Source organism: Dryobates pubescens, chromosome 17 (assembly GCF_014839835.1).
Source record: "Dryobates pubescens isolate bDryPub1 chromosome 17, bDryPub1.pri, whole genome shotgun sequence".
NCBI classification, from domain to species: domain Eukaryota; kingdom Metazoa; phylum Chordata; class Aves; order Piciformes; family Picidae; genus Dryobates; species Dryobates pubescens.
This window is the reverse complement of record NC_071628.1, coordinates 19,685,730-19,703,720: the sequence shown is the minus strand read 5'-3', so window position 1 is coordinate 19,703,720 and position 17,991 is coordinate 19,685,730. Positions and strand designations below refer to the sequence as shown.

General features: G+C 40.7%; 1 protein-coding gene across 1 annotated transcript; it reads left to right on the top strand.

The window, feature by feature from the left end:
* The first annotated feature begins 519 nt into the window (after window positions 1-519).
* Window positions 520-14,301, top strand: CHRNB4 (cholinergic receptor nicotinic beta 4 subunit). Its single transcript, XM_009896425.2, has 6 exons — window positions 520-738; window positions 6,109-6,254; window positions 8,061-8,105; window positions 8,232-8,341; window positions 11,031-12,003; window positions 13,997-14,301. Exons 1-6 carry the CDS (start codon window positions 684-686, stop codon window positions 14,135-14,137), a joined length of 1,470 nt encoding a protein of 489 aa, XP_009894727.1. The 5' UTR covers window positions 520-683; the 3' UTR covers window positions 14,138-14,301.
* The last annotated feature ends 3,690 nt before the right edge of the window (window positions 14,302-17,991 follow it).

Here is a 17,991-nt window from a genome sequence, read left to right as displayed (position 1 = left end):
CTTTATAGCTACTGCTGTTTCTCAACAAGCTGCTTTAGCTTTCTTTTGAAAAGCCTGTCAAATGCTAACAGCAACAAATTCTCTGTTCTCCTGCTGCTCCCAAAAAGCCTTTTGGAGTTCTAGTTAAGAGAGATCATGTGTGGGCCTTGGAGTGGAAAAAGGTTGGTAGCAGGCAATCAACTTTTTCTCTTGACACAGAAATTTACCCTCTGCTAAGGCTATAATTTATTGACACCTCTTTGTCTAACAGGTCATATGGCACAAAGTTACATCCAGCTCTTCCCACACAGCTATTCCCACTCATTGCACTTATTAACCAGAAAGCCTTCTAAATGTCATCTAATAGCAAGAATTAAGCACTTGTTTTGCAGATCATGCTCCTTAGCTTGCTCTTTCACTTTCTCTTACTCAACATTATCACATTATGCTCCCTCTTCTTATGTGTTTTTCCTCTTCACAAAGCTCTTTAAACAGCTGCAAAGGGGGAGGGACCATGATGCTCACGAAAACTCCAGTTTCCAGAATGCTTCTGCCAGGTCCTACTGCCTGTCTCTTTCCAGGCATTTAGTACCTCCAAGATTCAGGTTTGCTTTTACATCTCTTCCTTATGCATCCCTGACAACAGAGCCTATTACCAGCTGTCTTAATTCAAGAACAGAAATCCACCTCTTCCTGTGATTGCCATGAGGAATACGTACACCCTCCTTCTCTTTGTAGTGGGCTCCTTTTATTTTAACGGTAAGTGATCTTTTCTTTCAGATACAGTTTGCAGAACAGCAATAGCTCTCAGGGCTGGAAGGCAGGACTGTTATACAAGCTCTCAGACAGTTTCTAACTATTACTGCAGTAGATATCAGACTTCAAAAGGATGCATGAAACTGATCATTTTAGTGTTGTTTCTGGCTTTTTTGGTATCAGCAAATTCATGTCAATGGATAAGGACAGGCAGTAAGTTGAACACAAATTGACAGAACAGTAAGAGATGACAATGCTAATCACTAAATCATATGCATTTAGATGCTCCCAGGATTATCTGTCATGGGAAAAGCAGTTATTGTGCTGAGAGTGAAGCAAAAAAAAGGAATCACGACATGAACCATAAACAAGACAGATCTCATCCCTCTACAATGACCGGCTCAAGTTTATATATTTGGCAAAGTCCATGTTTCCTAATTGTTTGATTAGTATGTAAATAGTTTAAGTTGAGATATGTAAAAATATGCTAGAAAAAGCAAACATATTAAGAACATCTACTTTAGTCTGCCAGGAGCTCCTGCATGTATTTTAACCAACACACACAGCTTGACAGCAGCCTGAAATAGTGCATTTACCATGGGACAACCTTCCTATGGAGAATGTCTGCGAAACTGGCTGAAATCTAATCTAAACAAAAATCACAGCTTCCCCATAGTTACCTCTTCATCCAGGAGTTGCTTTGTTTCTTCAAACACTGAAGGGCAACTTCAGAAAACATCTGCTTTGTAACAAAGGGCAAGGGCCTACTTCAGATTCTTAATTACAACTTTTTAAAACCCATTAGTACAGTCTTTTCATTTCCATTAATTGCAGTACAGAAATAGTCTTGAAATAGTCTTCAAAATACATCGAATTCGCTACAACTCTTTTGTGGTACAATAAACATTCCAGTCTGGTGTGTGGTATTCTAGGAGTTTGTAGAAATCTTTTTACTCAAGAGTATGCTGAGAAGTAACACCACTGTGAAGTAACTTCCAAGATAATGGGACCAGCTCATTGCTGATCCTAGCTTGCTCTTTATTAATTACAGATGAGAATTTGGTATGTCACCACTGTCCACAAGTTATTTGTGAGAGGGGGAAAAAAAAAACCAACAAAAATGACAAAATTTGACAATGTAGTCTTTCTAAACAAATGCTATTTCAACATTTAGTAAAATAACTGCAGTCAGGGAAATGAAGGGAAAATGCCTTATGTTAAATGCTGTAATTAAGACAGTGATAAGAGCGCACTTGACTGTCTCTTGTCAACCCTATTCCTCATTGTGTTCTGTGGAAACCACTCCAACATATTTGTCATTACACTGAAAATAAACAGCAGAACACAGGATGACCAGTTACTTCATTGTATATATTTAAATTAGAGCATGTAAAAGGGAAAGTTTGCACTGGGGAGTGAACTGCATTTGTTTCTCCTGCTGTGAAATTGGAAGCATCCCTATGCAATTATTTTTTAATGGTCATACTCCCGCAGAGAAAACAAACTTACTGCAGAATGTGTACAGCAAGTTAAGTGGCAATTTGCTCTCCTTGTCATGGAGCAGATGTGTAGCGTGCTCAGTGACGCTAACACAATTTCCTTCGCTCAGGATCCACCCCAATGAGTTTTCTTTATTACTGCTTTCAGCACACAAAAATACTCCACCCCCAAATTAGAACTGCTTCATCATTCTTGTTCAAATCATTTGTCTAAAAGCATCAGTCTGCCCTTTGCAACATTTCTGGTGATTACTGCTATTTGGGGTGGGGGAAGGCAGTTTGTGAGGGATACTATGTACTTCCATTTCTTCCAACTATGAGAGGCTAAGGAGTTTCAAGCGCATGGCTACTAATATCATGAAGTGCATGCAAAGGTGAACTGGAATGCCTGGTAATTTTGTTCTCATTAGGTGCTAATTAACATGTAGGCTGGTAATGGAAAATGGATTATACAAATCGTACAAGAATCACTCATTTTAACACCTTATTTACAGGGGCTTTTGCAAGCTTTAAGGTGGTGTACTGCTGACATCTAGTGGTAGAGTGACCCCTTCCAGCTTCATTTCTGATGATTGGGATGAACAATACTGCAAAGCATTATTCATTAGAGCAACCCCTTTCCTAAGAACAGATAATGATTTCCTAAAGGGATCCATTATTTAACAAATATTTCTTTATAATTACATTGTGGCCCGTTGTGACCACCAGCATAAAATTTATTGACAGCATCAGTACTTCAGGTCTGAGCTGTTCTCCTCAGACATGCAGACTCCACAGGATGTTGGGATTTGGACACCAAACAACTATGCCTGCTAGAACTAGGTCTTAAAGAGGATTATTACAAATTCAGAATTAGCTTTCTGCAAATATTCTGCAGTTTCTACTTCTTACTTGCTATTTAGCAAATAAGTGCCACAATATTTACAGAAAAAGATGGCAATGGTGAAAACCTATTTAACAACCCAAATAAGAATTTACTGTCTTTGCTAGCAGCATTCAGCAGCCACTGTATAAAATGAACCAAATGGCAGCTGATTTATATTGGAATTCCAGCCACTTGCTCCTGTTATGCAGGAACGTTTGTTGAAATAAACCAAAACAATAAAATAACTTTAACTTAGATTGTCCCTTTAGTTACCAGGTACCTTCTCAGCTATCCTTACAAACCAAATGATTCACTCCTAGAGTGCAGCCCCATTTTCTTCACTCTATCTCAATTACAATACACAAGTTAAAACAGGACCTGGAGCTTAGCAAGGATCAGCACAGCTCTAGCTTGATATGCCTTTGATTAGGCAGGCTTACACTGAGAACAAATGTAACTAATATTAAAGTGACACACAGTACTATGGCTTTTATAATGACTTGCAGGGGGGTACAAAGCAAGTATACATAAAAACAAACAAACAAAAAACACCTGACCCAAAGAATCACAGATCATGAGGGGTTGGAAAGGACCTTGAAAGAGCAGGATCACCTACAGTAGGTCACATGCATCCAGCTGGGTTTTGAATGTCTCCAGAGAAGACGACTCCACAACCTCTCTGGGCAGCCTGTTTCAGTGTTCTGCCACACTCTCAGTGAAAAAGTTTTTCCTTATGTTTAGGCAGAACCTCTTATGCTCCAACTTGCACCCACTGTCCCTTGTCCTATCACATCACTGAGAAGACCCTGGCTTCATCCTCCTGACACTCACCCTTCACGTATTTATAAACATCAATGAGGTCACCCCTCCAAGCTAAAAAGATCCAGCTCCCTCAGCCTTTCCTCATAAGGGAGATGTTCCACCTCCTTAATCATCTTTGTAGCTCTGCGCTGGACTCTTTAAAGCAGTTCCTTGAGGTCCTTCTTGAACTGAGAGACCCAGAACTGGACACAATATTCCAGATGCAGCCTCACCAGGGCAGAGCAGAGGGGAAGGAGAACCTCTCTTGACCTACTAACCACACCCCATCTAACACACTCCAGGATGCCATCAGCCTTCTTGGCCACAAGGGCACATTGCTGGGTCATGGTCATCCTTCTATCCACCAGGACCCCTAGGTCATTCTCCTCTGCACTACTCTCCAAAACACCCATGGGTTTGTTCTTTCCCAGATGCAAGACTCTACACTTTCTTTGCTGTATTTCATTAAATTTCTCCCAGCTCAACTCTCCAACCTGTCTAAGACTTGCTGAATGGCAGCACAGCTTTCAGGTGTGTCAGTCACTCCTTCCAGTTTGGTGTCATCAGCAAACTTGCTGACAGTGCACTCTGTTCCCTCATCCAGATCATTGGTGAATATATTGAATAGTATTGGTCCCAGTAGCAAACCCAGAGAAACCTGACTAGATACAGGCCTCCAAGAACACTGATGGATTCACCCAAATTTGGTTTTCCAAACAGCTTAGGAAGTATTTGAGAAGCCTACTGTGGAGAATAACATTATGTTAAGTATATGTGACTCTACTTCCGCTATCAATGCCACAACATATGCTAGCCCTAAAAGAATTAAAACAACCTTTCCCCAGAGCTTGAGCAAAAGCTGTTCCTAGATGTGAAAAAAACAATTTGATGATGTTTCTTTCTACACATCTCCACTTTCTTACTGGATCAGAAACAAGAAGTTCTTACAGCAGTTTTTTAATCCGAGTGAAAATCCTAAGTCCCAAGTTTCAGGACAGACTTGTTCCGCCTGGCACCTTACAGCCTAGTTCACACGGGAACTGGGCACCTTCTAGAAATGCACAAAAGTTTTGGCTGCTTATGTGACCCTGGTCTTTCAATGTCTGCCTTTCTCTGGATCTCACAGATAGAAAAGCCAGAACAAATATCCATTTGTACCACAAATTAAAAATACCTGCATGTCAGTCATTTTTCTTGTGCGGAACTGCTCTGGCCAGTAATGAAGCAAGTATGCTGTAGGGCCACTATCCTCATATCTGCAACATCTATGGTTGAGTTAGGTGCCCTTTCCTATGCAAGGACTATTCTATCAACTGGATTAGAATCTGTTTGCATTAATGCCTGCATCCCTTGCTGTCAGCTGTACAACACAACAAAGAATTATTTGACATGCATCAGAATCTCTCCGGGTCAGTTCTTTGGCAGAATGTTACCACAACCTTAATCATCAGTATTGGTTTGAAAAGTCCACACACAAGATAACGAGAAGAGATGCAGTTACCTCTGATATTCTGTTCCATGGAGCATATTTAGGCTTCTTTGATAGTGCCTTGCATTATATTTTGCAGTCACTGAACTCCAGCTTTGGCCATCTAAGAGTTACAGCATTTGTGGTAGTTCATAAATCAGGTTTTGTTTCCACATAAAATAAGGCCTCAAGTTTTCAAATAAAAAACATTCTGCAACAGAAGCATCACAAGCTACAAAAGAGCTTCCAATCACTACTAAACTCTTTTAACTCCTGCAGCTCATCTCCTGGCTTTCCCTATATAGATCAGAGTATTTCAATTTGTTCATGGGCCTGCAACAGTGCCTACGATACCGAAAGAAAAGTCATGGCTAGACTCCTTGCTTTTGGATCATTGAAACGTTCTTCCTCTATTATTAAGAGGGTGGTTGTTCCCAGTCTCTATCTCTGAATGTATTCCCAAAACAATCTCTCAATTTGAGCTTCTCATTTTACTGTGAAAAAACCCCAAGGGGCTCTCATTTATCTGCTTTGATCTATGTTCTGCGAAAACAGTCAGTTTCAGCAGAACAGATATTGGTGCAAGTACCATATCCTTCTGTTCACACAAGCCTACAGTCTTCAGAAAATCAAAAGCCCTCATTATTTCGTGAAGATGATCTGATGCACAGAAAATCTGTGATCCCTACATCATGTCACTTGGTGTCTCTTCTCTAATCCTGTTACGTGATGTTTTACAGGAAGCACCGCAGCAGACGCCGAAGAAAAGCTAATGAACCACCTACTGAGCCCTGCCAGGTACAATAAGTTAATTCGGCCAGCTGTCAACTCATCCCAGTTGGTATCTATAGAGCTGCAGGTGTCCCTGGCACAGCTCATCAGTGTGGTAAGTTCATATTAGGCTATGCCTTCTGATTCCTTACTACTTGCACGTACTCTTAAGTAAAAGTCACACTGGTATTGCTATGTCTCTGCTATTTCTTAGTTTATGTAATAATACTTTGTCTGCAGGGTCCATATATATGATTTACTGGATTTATACTCCAGAATATAGCTACAACAAGAAGATCAATCTATGCCCAAACCATAAAAGACAGTGGCCAATTCTTTTAAGATTTCATTGATCAAAAAAATGTAACTATTCCACTGATTTCAGTACAGCTAGAGTAAACTACACCAAGCCCAGATCTATCCTGGACTGTGTATACAATGCTAAATCATCTTCTGTTGCTTGCATCAAGGAAATGTGGTTGAATGGTCAAAAAACAAGCTATGAAACCAGTTCAAAATCTCATAGAATGTCAGGCACATCAGCAAGAAATGTTGTAAAGAAAAAGACACATTAGTCCCAGCTGAAACAGCTTAACGTGGTTAAAACAATCCTTGCATAAGCAGCTCCTCATATTTGATTAAAATTATTTCAAGGGGTCTGAAAGACCTTTTCACTCAGAAGGTTAGCATGTGTTTTTCTTCCAAGGTACAAGCAGCACACACCATAGTGCCAAGACAAGTGTAGCATTAAATGCAGTGGGAACAAGGTCCAGCACAGAAGTTGGAAAGATCTTCTGAATCATGGCTTTCAACTCCACTTCTCTCTCCCTGAATGAAAAAGAGGATACAGATGACTGCCTCCCTGCCAGAATTTGTGTATGGGCCAGCAACTAACCTGGTGCAAACTTTCAGAGACCTGTACAGTTTATACTTCGAAACTGAAGAGGAAAAGAGAGGGGCATTGGTGAAACACAAAGGAAACTGTACCAACAGATGTGGTTGCAATGCTTGCAGGCTGATTTATACAGGATATAGTGTCATGTATACCAGATGACTCTGGGACAAGAGTTCCCTCTCTCCTCAGGAATTCCACCTTGCCACAGACGTACCTCCTCACACAGTGCACTGTCACCACTAGCAGCATTCCCTTCCACAATGCAAATTGTGGGCATAAAAAGAGGTGTCTTACCCCCTCAGGCCCCAGTGATCAATACCTTAAACAATAAGGATGAATGGGCAAGGGTTGAGGGGAATAACTCAGTTACTATCCCTCTGTATCCTCACACTTCATGCAGAAAGCAAAATTAGGCATCTTAGGGGCTCTAACAATCCCAAAGATCTTCAGAATTGGAGGATTAACTTGCTTTCCTGCAAAAATCCTTCTGCTTATTTGACCTCCTACCTTCTCTCTTCAGTAGAGCCCCAACCACATAGCTCTGTTGCAGAAAGATGTCTCTTCCAAATTGCTGTCCAGAGAGACAGCAGTTCCACCAAGCAGAGCCTGCCAGATGAGAGCTTATATGGCAAACCTTACATAAACCTCACAAAAGCTAATCTAGACCTTTGGTCAAATATGCCTTCTGTTTCAAATCAAATCCATATGGAAGGGGGGGTGAGGGGGGAGGTTGCAGAATCAGCTCAGCATGGTGGTGGTAATTGTTCCCAAATAGCCATGCTCACTTCTGTCACAGCTGTCCTTGCTAAAAGCCACTTGGAGCTCTAACTCGTGGGGTTACTACTTATTACCAGTGTGCACAGTGCTGGCCCTCTTACCATCAGAGAAATGCCTGTCTTTAAATACATTAGATGAAATCATGCTGCACAGTTGGAAATACCCTCAAAAGCCCACTGAACAGATTGTATTACTGTCAGAAAGTGAAACATTTTAGAGGAGAACTTTTCTCTCTGTTTTTCCCTGCAGAATGAGCGAGAGCAGATTATGACTACAAACGTCTGGCTGAATCAGGTAAACAAACCCACAGGGTCATGTTCTTGCAAACCACAAATGCAACTGCTTTCACTCCATCACAGTAATTGTTTTGCTAGTGGTGGTCTGGATTCTCCAATCACTACTGTACAATTCTTCTCGTAGGAGTGGATTGATTATCGCTTGGCTTGGAAGCCCTCTGACTATGAAGGAATAAATAAACTGAGAATACCTGCAAAACACATCTGGTTACCAGACATTGTGCTTTACAATAAGTAAGTATAATTTCTGTAGTTTATGCAGACAGTGAACAAAATCTTAGCCATGTGTCAAGAAACAGGCATCAAAATCAATGAAGCAGAGCTGATAAAATTCTAAAACTTAAACTTAGCTTTGTAACTTTTAGCCAGTATAGAGTGTGTCTGACTGAGGTAATGGCCTCAGAGATAACTTCAGTAAAATTAGGGCTCTGGTTAAAGAAATTCCAGCAGACACAGTGCACATCTGCAGTGTGAGCTGCTGTGACATAAGAGGATCCATTGAAATGTGGATCTATAGCATACTAGTCTAGATGGAAACATGAATTACAAACACAGCCGTACAGTGGTCATGTTTGCAAGAAGACAGGACATCTGGAATTCTACCAGACATCTTAGGTTGTGAGCTCCATTTTTTGTTTCCTGCTTCTTTTTCCCCCCATTCCTTCCACCCCAGGCTCCAGGATATAAAGCCACTAAAAATTTCACATGTACAAGAACTTCATGAGCTAACATCAATTTAAAAAAATTATATTCTACTTTCATAAAATATTCAAAACTCAATTATAGATAATAAATCTGTCAACATTCAACCTTGCTGCTTTACAGTACTGAGAAAAATAAAAGCTTAGTGCTAGACCACATTTCAGTTTTTCCAAACAAAGAGCTAATTGCCAATTCTGTTTTGTTGTTTTCAAGTCCCGCAAAGCCTTGAGGCAGATGTTAGCAAGTTGCTGGGAAAAAAAGAAATAAATTAAAACTGATACTTTCATGAAACTGAAACCCACTTGAATTCATGAACACATGATAGTTTATGAAAGTATACAGATGGGAAACCTAGGAAGTTTATATATAACTGAATTAAGTCCCTGGAATCCTCCTACTGGAAATCAGATTTGAGAAATACTTAAAACTATTGTATTAGTCACAAAATAATTCAGCCAGTGGATTAAGCTGTACTCTGCCTGGTCAAATTGTCTGGTAAATTGTGCCCCTGCCATCTGCTTATTTCTTCCTTACTCCCCAAAGGACAGTATTTAAGGGCTTGTGAGAGGGGAAAGGAACAATATCAAAAGGTTTCATCAGCATACAGGAAAAAGATTTTAGCCTCTCCATACTGGATTTTTACGTTAGTACAGATCTTCAAATTAAAACTGTAGAGAAAGGACAACCTCTCTAACTTTCTGCTGCTGAAACATTGTTTCATAGACATCAGACAGTTAAAGAAGGTGTGAAAGAAATCATAGTGCAATGCATGGCATAGGTAAATCTAACTCAGGAAGACAGAGACATGAGCAATAATGTAACAATTTCTTTACTGAAACAAAGAGTTTACGACCTGCTTATGCTGCATAATTTCTGCATCTGGTCATTTCACTGCCCACAGGAATTAGCTACAAGGGTCTCAGCTCAGTGCCAGGCATCAGATCCAAATGTAACTCATCTGGAGTAGAGCTATACATGTGCCAACCCTAGATATTTGTAGCACTTTCCTGCTCAGAAAAACATTACCATTATTCTCAAGCTGAATCTAAAACACAGCACTGTACCAGCTACTAGGAAGAAAATGTAACCCACTCAAACCCAGGACATAAGTTGATCTTCATTTGTTTACACTTGCAGTGAGTTTGGTCACATTTTTGCAGACAGCAAATTGTCTTTAGGTTGTGTGCATGTCAGATGTGCCTAGTCCAGACTCTTCTTTGCAGTCTTAACAAAGGGGCTTACCCAGCTTTTAATGAAAGCAGTTGATCAACATAGGAACAAATCTTTGAGCTTTCCAATGTGTCAGGAAAGACTGTCACTAACAGTTTTTCCATCCTACTGTTACACTTTCCTTTGGTAGCTTGACTGGCTGTGTTTGAAAGGTGTTGCATAACGCATATGAGAAGACGCAGTGAACACACTCAGAAATACTACATTTTGTCAGCAATTGACCGTTTCACATTTCTACCTCAGGATACTTCCTAGGTTAAACAGCCCTAAGTGGCTTGCCCACAAACACTAGACAGGAGAAGATACTGACTACTGACTGAAAATGATCTTCTCCCTGATTTAAAGGGCCCGTTGTAACACATAAGATTATCCTGGTGGAAGTTCAGCAGCTGGAGAAAATACAAAGCCAAGATGATTTGTGGGCACTAAGAACACTGTGGCTTCTCTGTTCTGGTTCTGTAATAAGTAAACATCAACTAGAGTGATGCAACAAATTCTAAACCATATAATTACATTTCCTCTGCCTACAATCTCCCTGTGATTCTAACTAGCGCTGCTCATCCTTATTTCCTCATCCAAGTCCTTTAGGAGTGTTGCTGTGTGCTCACAGCAGTGGCTGTGTTCCAGTACCTCCATTTCCATGCAGGATGAGGGCTTTTTTACGCAGCCTTTAGAGATGTTGTAAGCCTCAATTACTTTAACAAACATTTACAAAATACTTTGGATGAAACAGAGATGTATATTTATTATTTAACTATAGTTTAATGAAATAATTTCGTAAGTATCAGATCAAATAGCAATTCTCTGATGGGGAGAGATGCATATATTGACCTCACTAGCAAATTCTAACTTCCTACAACATAGACTGCACAACTTTGATTATTTGAAGTCTACAAGACCAAGAATGTCAGGGCTTTTCTGTTTTGAACTATGCTTGTCTTCTTAATGCTTTATTATCTTCTCTCCCTGTTCTTTCCTCCGGTTTCATCAGTGCGGATGGCACGTACGAAGTGTCACTATACACAAACGCAATCGTCAAGAACAATGGCAGCATTCGCTGGCTGCCCCCTGCCATTTACAAGAGTGCCTGCAAGATTGAAGTGAAGCATTTCCCATTTGATCAACAAAACTGCACATTAAAGTTCCGGTCTTGGACATACGATCACACAGAAATTGACATGGTGCTTAAAACTTCCATGGCAAGCATGGACGACTTTACACCAAGTGGTGAGTGGGACATTGTAGCACTCCCAGGAAGAAGGACTGTAAACCCTTTGGACCCCAGTTATGTTGATGTGACATATGACTTCATCATTAAAAGGAAACCTCTTTTTTATACCATCAATCTTATCATTCCCTGTGTGCTAATTACATCCTTAGCCATCCTGGTGTTCTACTTGCCTTCAGACTGTGGAGAAAAAATGACCTTATGCATATCTGTGTTGCTTGCTTTGACTGTGTTCTTACTGCTCATTTCCAAAATTGTCCCTCCAACATCTCTAGATGTTCCACTGATTGGGAAGTATCTCATGTTTACAATGGTACTAGTGACCTTCTCAATAGTTACCAGTGTCTGTGTCCTTAACGTCCACCATAGATCTCCAAGTACTCACACTATGCCTCCTTGGGTAAAGCTGGTTTTCCTTGAAAGACTCCCAGCCTACCTCTTTATGAAGCGTCCAGAAAACAATTCTCCACGGCAAAAGCCATGCAACTGCAAAAAGACTAAAGCAGAGCACCCTTGTATGGATCCAGCTGACTTCTACAAGAACTCCACCTATTTTCTGAATACAGCCTCTGCCAAAAAATATGATATGAAAACCACTGAGACTCTAGACAACATCAGCAGTCATCGAGACTGTAGGTTACGAACAGGAACGAAATTTTCTCCTGAAGTCCAAGAAGCAATTGATGGAGTCGGTTTTATAGCAGAGCACATGAAAAGTGATGACAACGACCAGAGTGTAAGTAAAAATGAGACATCATCTCAGTCCTCCCAAACTTCATATCCTGTCCTCCTCCACAACATGTGGCTCTTCAGCAAGCATGATTGAGCTCCCTAGCTACTCTAAGCGAGATTCTAGCTATAGTTTATAAAAGAAAATAATTTCTACAGTTAAAAGAACTTAATGAACAGCAATTTGGTGATTGCCAATACTCTTTTGGAAAGAAACATGGCTGTTTCTATAAAGGCAGAATATTGATTGCACAGGAAATCATGAAACACCCTTTGAAAAAGCTGTGTTATCATATCCAAGTAGTGTTTGGCAGGGAAAGAAGTAATATCTAGTTCCAGGTCAGAAAAAGAGTATTTTTCCCCACTATATTCAGTAAGACTGTGATTCAGTGAGGTCATGTTAACCAGAAACAGTCCTTCTGCAGCTCAATCACTTATTTACTTAATTGGGTACAGAAGGAATATTCAGTAAAACTGGTAAAATACGTTTGCAAACACCCTCTCTGGGCTAAGATATCTGTCTCTATATGGCAAGGAGAATGGGGAGAATCGAAATCCTAATGCCAGCAGAGATGACACTTCCATTGAGTTAAATCAGACTCATCATTGGCTGCAAGTACTCTACTCAGAACAAATCTGAGCTGCTGCTGCCTATCCACTCACCCTACTAGCTAGCACACTAAAGCTGATACAAATGCACTATGAACACTTGGAAAAACTGATGGGTCAGAGTTTTGTTTAGACAATCACCCATGGTCAGAAAAAAAAATCACCCTGATACCTACCAGTGTCTTCTCTCTGACCCATATCCCACTCAGACTCCAGGTTCTCTTTTCCTGTTGTGCTCTCCCTCTCTCGGCTGAGCAGATTAAGAAAGTGTGGTTTCTGATCTTTCAGAAGTCCCTTGAGGAGCATGCTGCTGAGTAGTTCATGTTTTCTATTAACTGAAATTACTGTCAATATAAATAAAGAAGATCAGCTATTAACATTAGACATGAGCTTGTAAACACTGAAATTGACTGAGCAGAAGAAGAAAAAAACATTTTCTAATAGCTCAGAAATTCTTGCAAGAATGTGTTGCACTCAAATGATCTACCAAGTTTCCACTTGGTACTAAGAATAATTTTCCATTAATTGAATGCCTTTCACACTGGGTCCTCTAATATGACATATCACTTTTCTAGATTGATAATTTTAATCTCTGCTTTCTTCCTTCATTACCATGGTCTGATAACAACTGCTTGTGGGCATTTACCATAGTCTGATTTCAGAAGCACACAATTCCCATTAGCAGCAATAGAAATTAACAGTGTGCACTGGAGGAAAAAGATGTAATGTTCTACTATAAGGCATGAGGTAATTGAAATGCATGGTAAAGTCACTGAGGTGAGCATGTCCAATGTGTAATTAAAAATCAATAAGAGAGGGGGGAAAAAAAAAATGACTCCTGAGATGCAAATTAAGATTGATACATTCTCTCTTTACAATAACAGCCTGATAATCACTTCAGTTGAAGAACAGAGTCTAAGGCAACCCAGAAACATATGCAAGGCAAAAATGGATTTTAATAAAAGCAACAGTATTAATATGCATTAAACCCCTTGATTAAGATGACTGCTGATAAGAACACTGAAGCTAACCTTGTTTAACATCAGTAAACAACATCTATTTTGTCCACTGAGATTAACAGCATCTGCAAACTAAAATGAAAGAAAAAATTCCTTAATTGGATTATCCTGTGGGTCCTTCTGGACTGGCTTCCACCAGGCAGCTACATTCAGCACCTGGTGCATCCAAGTCAGCTAAGAAATACAGCACTTTTCCCCAAAGCACAGAATGGTTGTAGGAGAAAAATCCCTTCCCAAGCCTAGTCAGTTTATTCCTTGACCCTTAAGACTTATTTCCTTTTATTTTTATAAAGTAAACCTCAGCATTAGCAAGGGAAAAAGCAAAAGAACGTGACAAATTGCTAATATCTTTAATTGTCTTTTTTCTTCCAGGTCATTGAAGATTGGAAGTATGTTGCCATGGTAGTGGACAGGCTGTTTCTCTGGATATTCGTCCTTGTTTGTGTCCTGGGAACTGTTGGATTATTTCTGCAGCCACTTTTTCAAAATCACACTGCTGCCCTGAACACTTAGCTGTCATTTAAAATTGTCAATACGTACATAGATATTGGGTCTCATTCTGCTCTCAGCTCCTCTCTGTTAAATCCACAGATATGCCAGCTGAGTTCTGTTACACCAGATTTAGGGTAGGGTAACAGAAAGTAGAACTTGACTTGCTGTGATAGAGAAAAAAAGCCCACAACAAACAGAAAGTTGTCTCAATTAACTCAGTACTTCTGGTGGTATCTTGGCCCTTTTTTCAACTATTGAAGCCTGAACATTACAGAGAAAGGTATTTACTGCACAATATGCCATCCTGGCTCACAAGGATTATTATTTTTCAAGTATTTTACATACATTGTCTAAGGAAGGACATATTCTTTCCTTAGAATATTGACATTTCCTGTTACAAAGAAGGAATTGCTATGATGTTCATTTCCTTCAAATATGTGTAATCTACAAGGAACTTTACAGGTGGAATCACTGTTCAGCTGTTTGAGTATGACATTTAAAACTGAACTGAGTCATGGAGACATACTTCTGAGGTAATCACTAAAAGGTTTCTGACCTTGCCATCTCTGATAGCTGATTGATCAACACAGGCCAAATTAATATATGACAAACAAACATGTATATACTCTGTTCAGTGATGAAATATAAATAAAATGTAAAATTGTCCTTTACATAGATTTTTGTCTTGAAATGCCCTGCAACTTTAATGGTGCATGTAACTGGGGTTCATATACAAGTCCATGAATGCTAAGTCCACAGGAAAGCGTCTAGAGAAAGCAACTGTGAAAGACAGCTACCTGAGAACAAATGGACCCACATGCTTTGCTGGTGAGACTTTAGTGTGGATTTCAGTATAATTCCCAACAAGTTAGTTAGGAAAGCAAATAACTCACGTATAATCTTTGGCAAAGGACAAATCAAATGCCCCAGACTCCCATCACAGGACAATCCCACCACCTCCAGGTAGCTTGTAACCTGCAAAAAGAAAAGTGGGCTTCTGGCATTTTTCAAGCTAAACTGGTCTCAGGGTTTCCTTGAGGTGTTGTCAGAACACATAACATTTTTACCACCATTGACAGGTACAACTAATGACTGGTGAACAAATTGTTAAAATCCACTGTTCCTTGTAAAGGGGACTTGAAGGTCACTTGTCCCAGAGGAGTAAGCACACAGGTATCTGTGCTCCTCAGCAAGACACAACTACCTGCCCTCATCAAAACTGAACTACATCTCAACCTAGATCAGCATTTATAGGCAGCTACACATAGCTACACAGATTTAGACATGCCAAACCAGCTACATTATCACCTTTCCAACTGTTCAGAGCAGCTCTGGGATCTTTGCTGACTCCCATCTTCACTCCCTCCCTGGCAATATGCTGAACTCCCCAGCACTCCTGGCACCCTCCCCTCACCCCTGGACACTGGAAGGGCTGTCCCAGGGACCTGGGCATCACAGCATGGCTGCAATGATACAATGGCAAAGCATCAGAGGTGGGGTGGGTGAGGCTCTATGAGCAGCAGCATCTCTTCTAGGCGGTATGTGTGAAGAAGGAATAGTTGTAACACTGTAATCTTCCTTTCTATTCTCATTCCGCTATGCACTGTAACTGAAGTAACATCACTGAAGACAAAGCAAGGCAAAGGATGATTGCAGGACAGTCACCTAATGCAGGTATGCCCTATGACCATAGAAGTTGTCACATTGTCCACTAGCAGAGGGTGGCAAATCCCCAAACATTAACCATACTGGACAGTTCCCATGGTCACTGCTAGGCGGTGCAAAGTTTAAATGGGTCAAACCTGCTTTCCCTATCTCAAACACTGCCTTCTCTTCCTCAAACCTAGGGAGCAGAGCTATGTCCCTGCAGGCAACTGAAACAACAGCTGCAAAATGAGATAGAGCACACACAGCCTCTTGGGAGCACAGAGGAGCCTTCACCCATGCAGGGAGATGCTCCTCTACGTTATGTGCTGGGAGCTGCTGTAGAGCAGAACATCACAAGCACACAACTGCACACACTGTCCCAGCTGCTAAGCAGCCTTTTCTGCTTACAGAGAAGCCTGAGGGAAGCCAGAGCAGCTGCCAGCAATACACAGGCAGCGTAAAGGTGAAGTCTCTTTAAATCGCACAATAACCCTGAACAGTGAATCTGAAAGGCAGCACAGACCTCAGCACAGGGCGGAAGGGAGAGGGACCAAGCACCCAAGGATGCAGCAGGTCAGGCAGACTGTCAGTTTGCTCGCCTGGCACTGGACCCCTCTCTCCTCTTTTCACCCAGCACTAACAGCTCTTTTGGCTCTGGCTCTCTCTCACTCTCTCATCTCCTTGTTCACTTCTTATCCTCCCCATCACTGCCTGAATACAGCTGAAATGAGGCTTCCAGTAGTCCCATCTCATAGCTGGCCTTATCTCTATGAGCAGTAATGACTGGTAATGCTTGGCTCCGTAACTGCAGCCTTCATCTGAATTATCCCCAGCACAGACAAAAGTTTTAGAAAGGATTTGGCAGCTCAACTAGCAGCTAACACAGAGCACAGGCAGATGGAGGCCTCAGACTTGACAAACCCAGAAAAAGCTTTCAGAAGGCACATCACTGGCCCCAGAGAGATCCCTGCAGAACTAGACCTCCTCATCCAGGAAATGGTAGGCTCTGGTGCTCGCCTTACACTCTGGCCATTTTATTCCTTTTTGATGATGAGTGAAGCAATACAACCTGCCCTAGCTATGTTCATGGAACCTATCACTGAAATATTTTTTTTTTTTAACATTTCCAGAAATAATCCAATCCCCAGGAAATTTCAGAATGGAAAATTTTGTTCAAAGTCCTAAAATTTTGAAAAAATCTGACCTCCTAAAACTCTGCTTTCAAAATGGGAAATGCTATTTTTGCCTACCCCTCAGCAGCTCCACCTACATAATACATAGAACTGTTCCCAGTTTAAATTGTCAAAGAATTGTAGGGGTTTCTGCTTTCATTTCTGGGCAAAACTTCAAAAAGAAAATATTTCTGGAGAGAAAGAAACACTAAAAATGTCACTTTGCTGGCTAATAGAAATATAGGAAGATGCCAGTTCATCAAACAAAATAAACTTCAACATTTCCACTTTCCAGGGGTTTTTACAGCAATGCTTTTTATTAAGAAAAAGTGGTCTTTCAAAATGCATTTTTCATTAAAACTGTTCTTCAATAGCAGTGTGCAACCACCCTTTGCTTCCCTGCTAGCAAGGAAAAGCCTCTCTTGGCTCATCCACATTTCCTACCATTACAAAACTCTTTAACTGTGACCAATCCTGTCTCACATCGGGACATGCAGAGGTGGCACCACCATAAACATCTGTATCCAGGTGAGTTTATTTGGGACTGTTTCTGCACTCCTGCAGCCACAGCAAACTAGGAAGATCAGTAATGTTGGCTTTTTATAGAGGGAGCATCTGTACCCCAGACAAAGGCAGGAAAATAACCTTTTCCTCATCACCTCAGTTGATTGATTTGATCTGCACACAGCAAAACACCTCCACAAGCAGCAGATTTCTTAAAAAGCAAAGGCTACATGTTTGCTGCTGCAGATCTTGGGTAGATCAGCTTGCCCCTCACCATACAAATTCCTCTTCCACATAGTTCTGCAATGAAGACATGGTGACGCGTTCTTAGCACATCGCTCTCCCTAGCCATAAAAATAATCTTATCACAAACCTGGGCTGATTTCAGCAGGAGCTCCAGCATGGATGTTAAGAAACAAACTATCTACGCATACAAACACCACTGAAAAATTCAGTAACCTGGCAGATTAAGCTAAAATATCTTGATACAATGCCTCTTTGCTGTCTCTGCAGATCAGATGTTTCCAAATCATGCAGGCTTAAGTGCTGACT

Coding starts and splice junctions, on each gene's coding strand:
- CHRNB4 (XM_009896425.2), top strand. CDS start 684: ATGAGGAATACGTACACCCTCCTTCTCTTTGTAGTGGGCTCCTTTTAT. Junction 6,255..8,060: donor TGGCACAGCTCATCAGTGTG/GTAAGTTCATAT, acceptor TTTTCCCTGCAG/AATGAGCGAGAGCAGATTAT. Junction 12,004..13,996: donor GTGATGACAACGACCAGAGT/GTAAGTAAAAAT, acceptor TTTTTCTTCCAG/GTCATTGAAGATTGGAAGTA.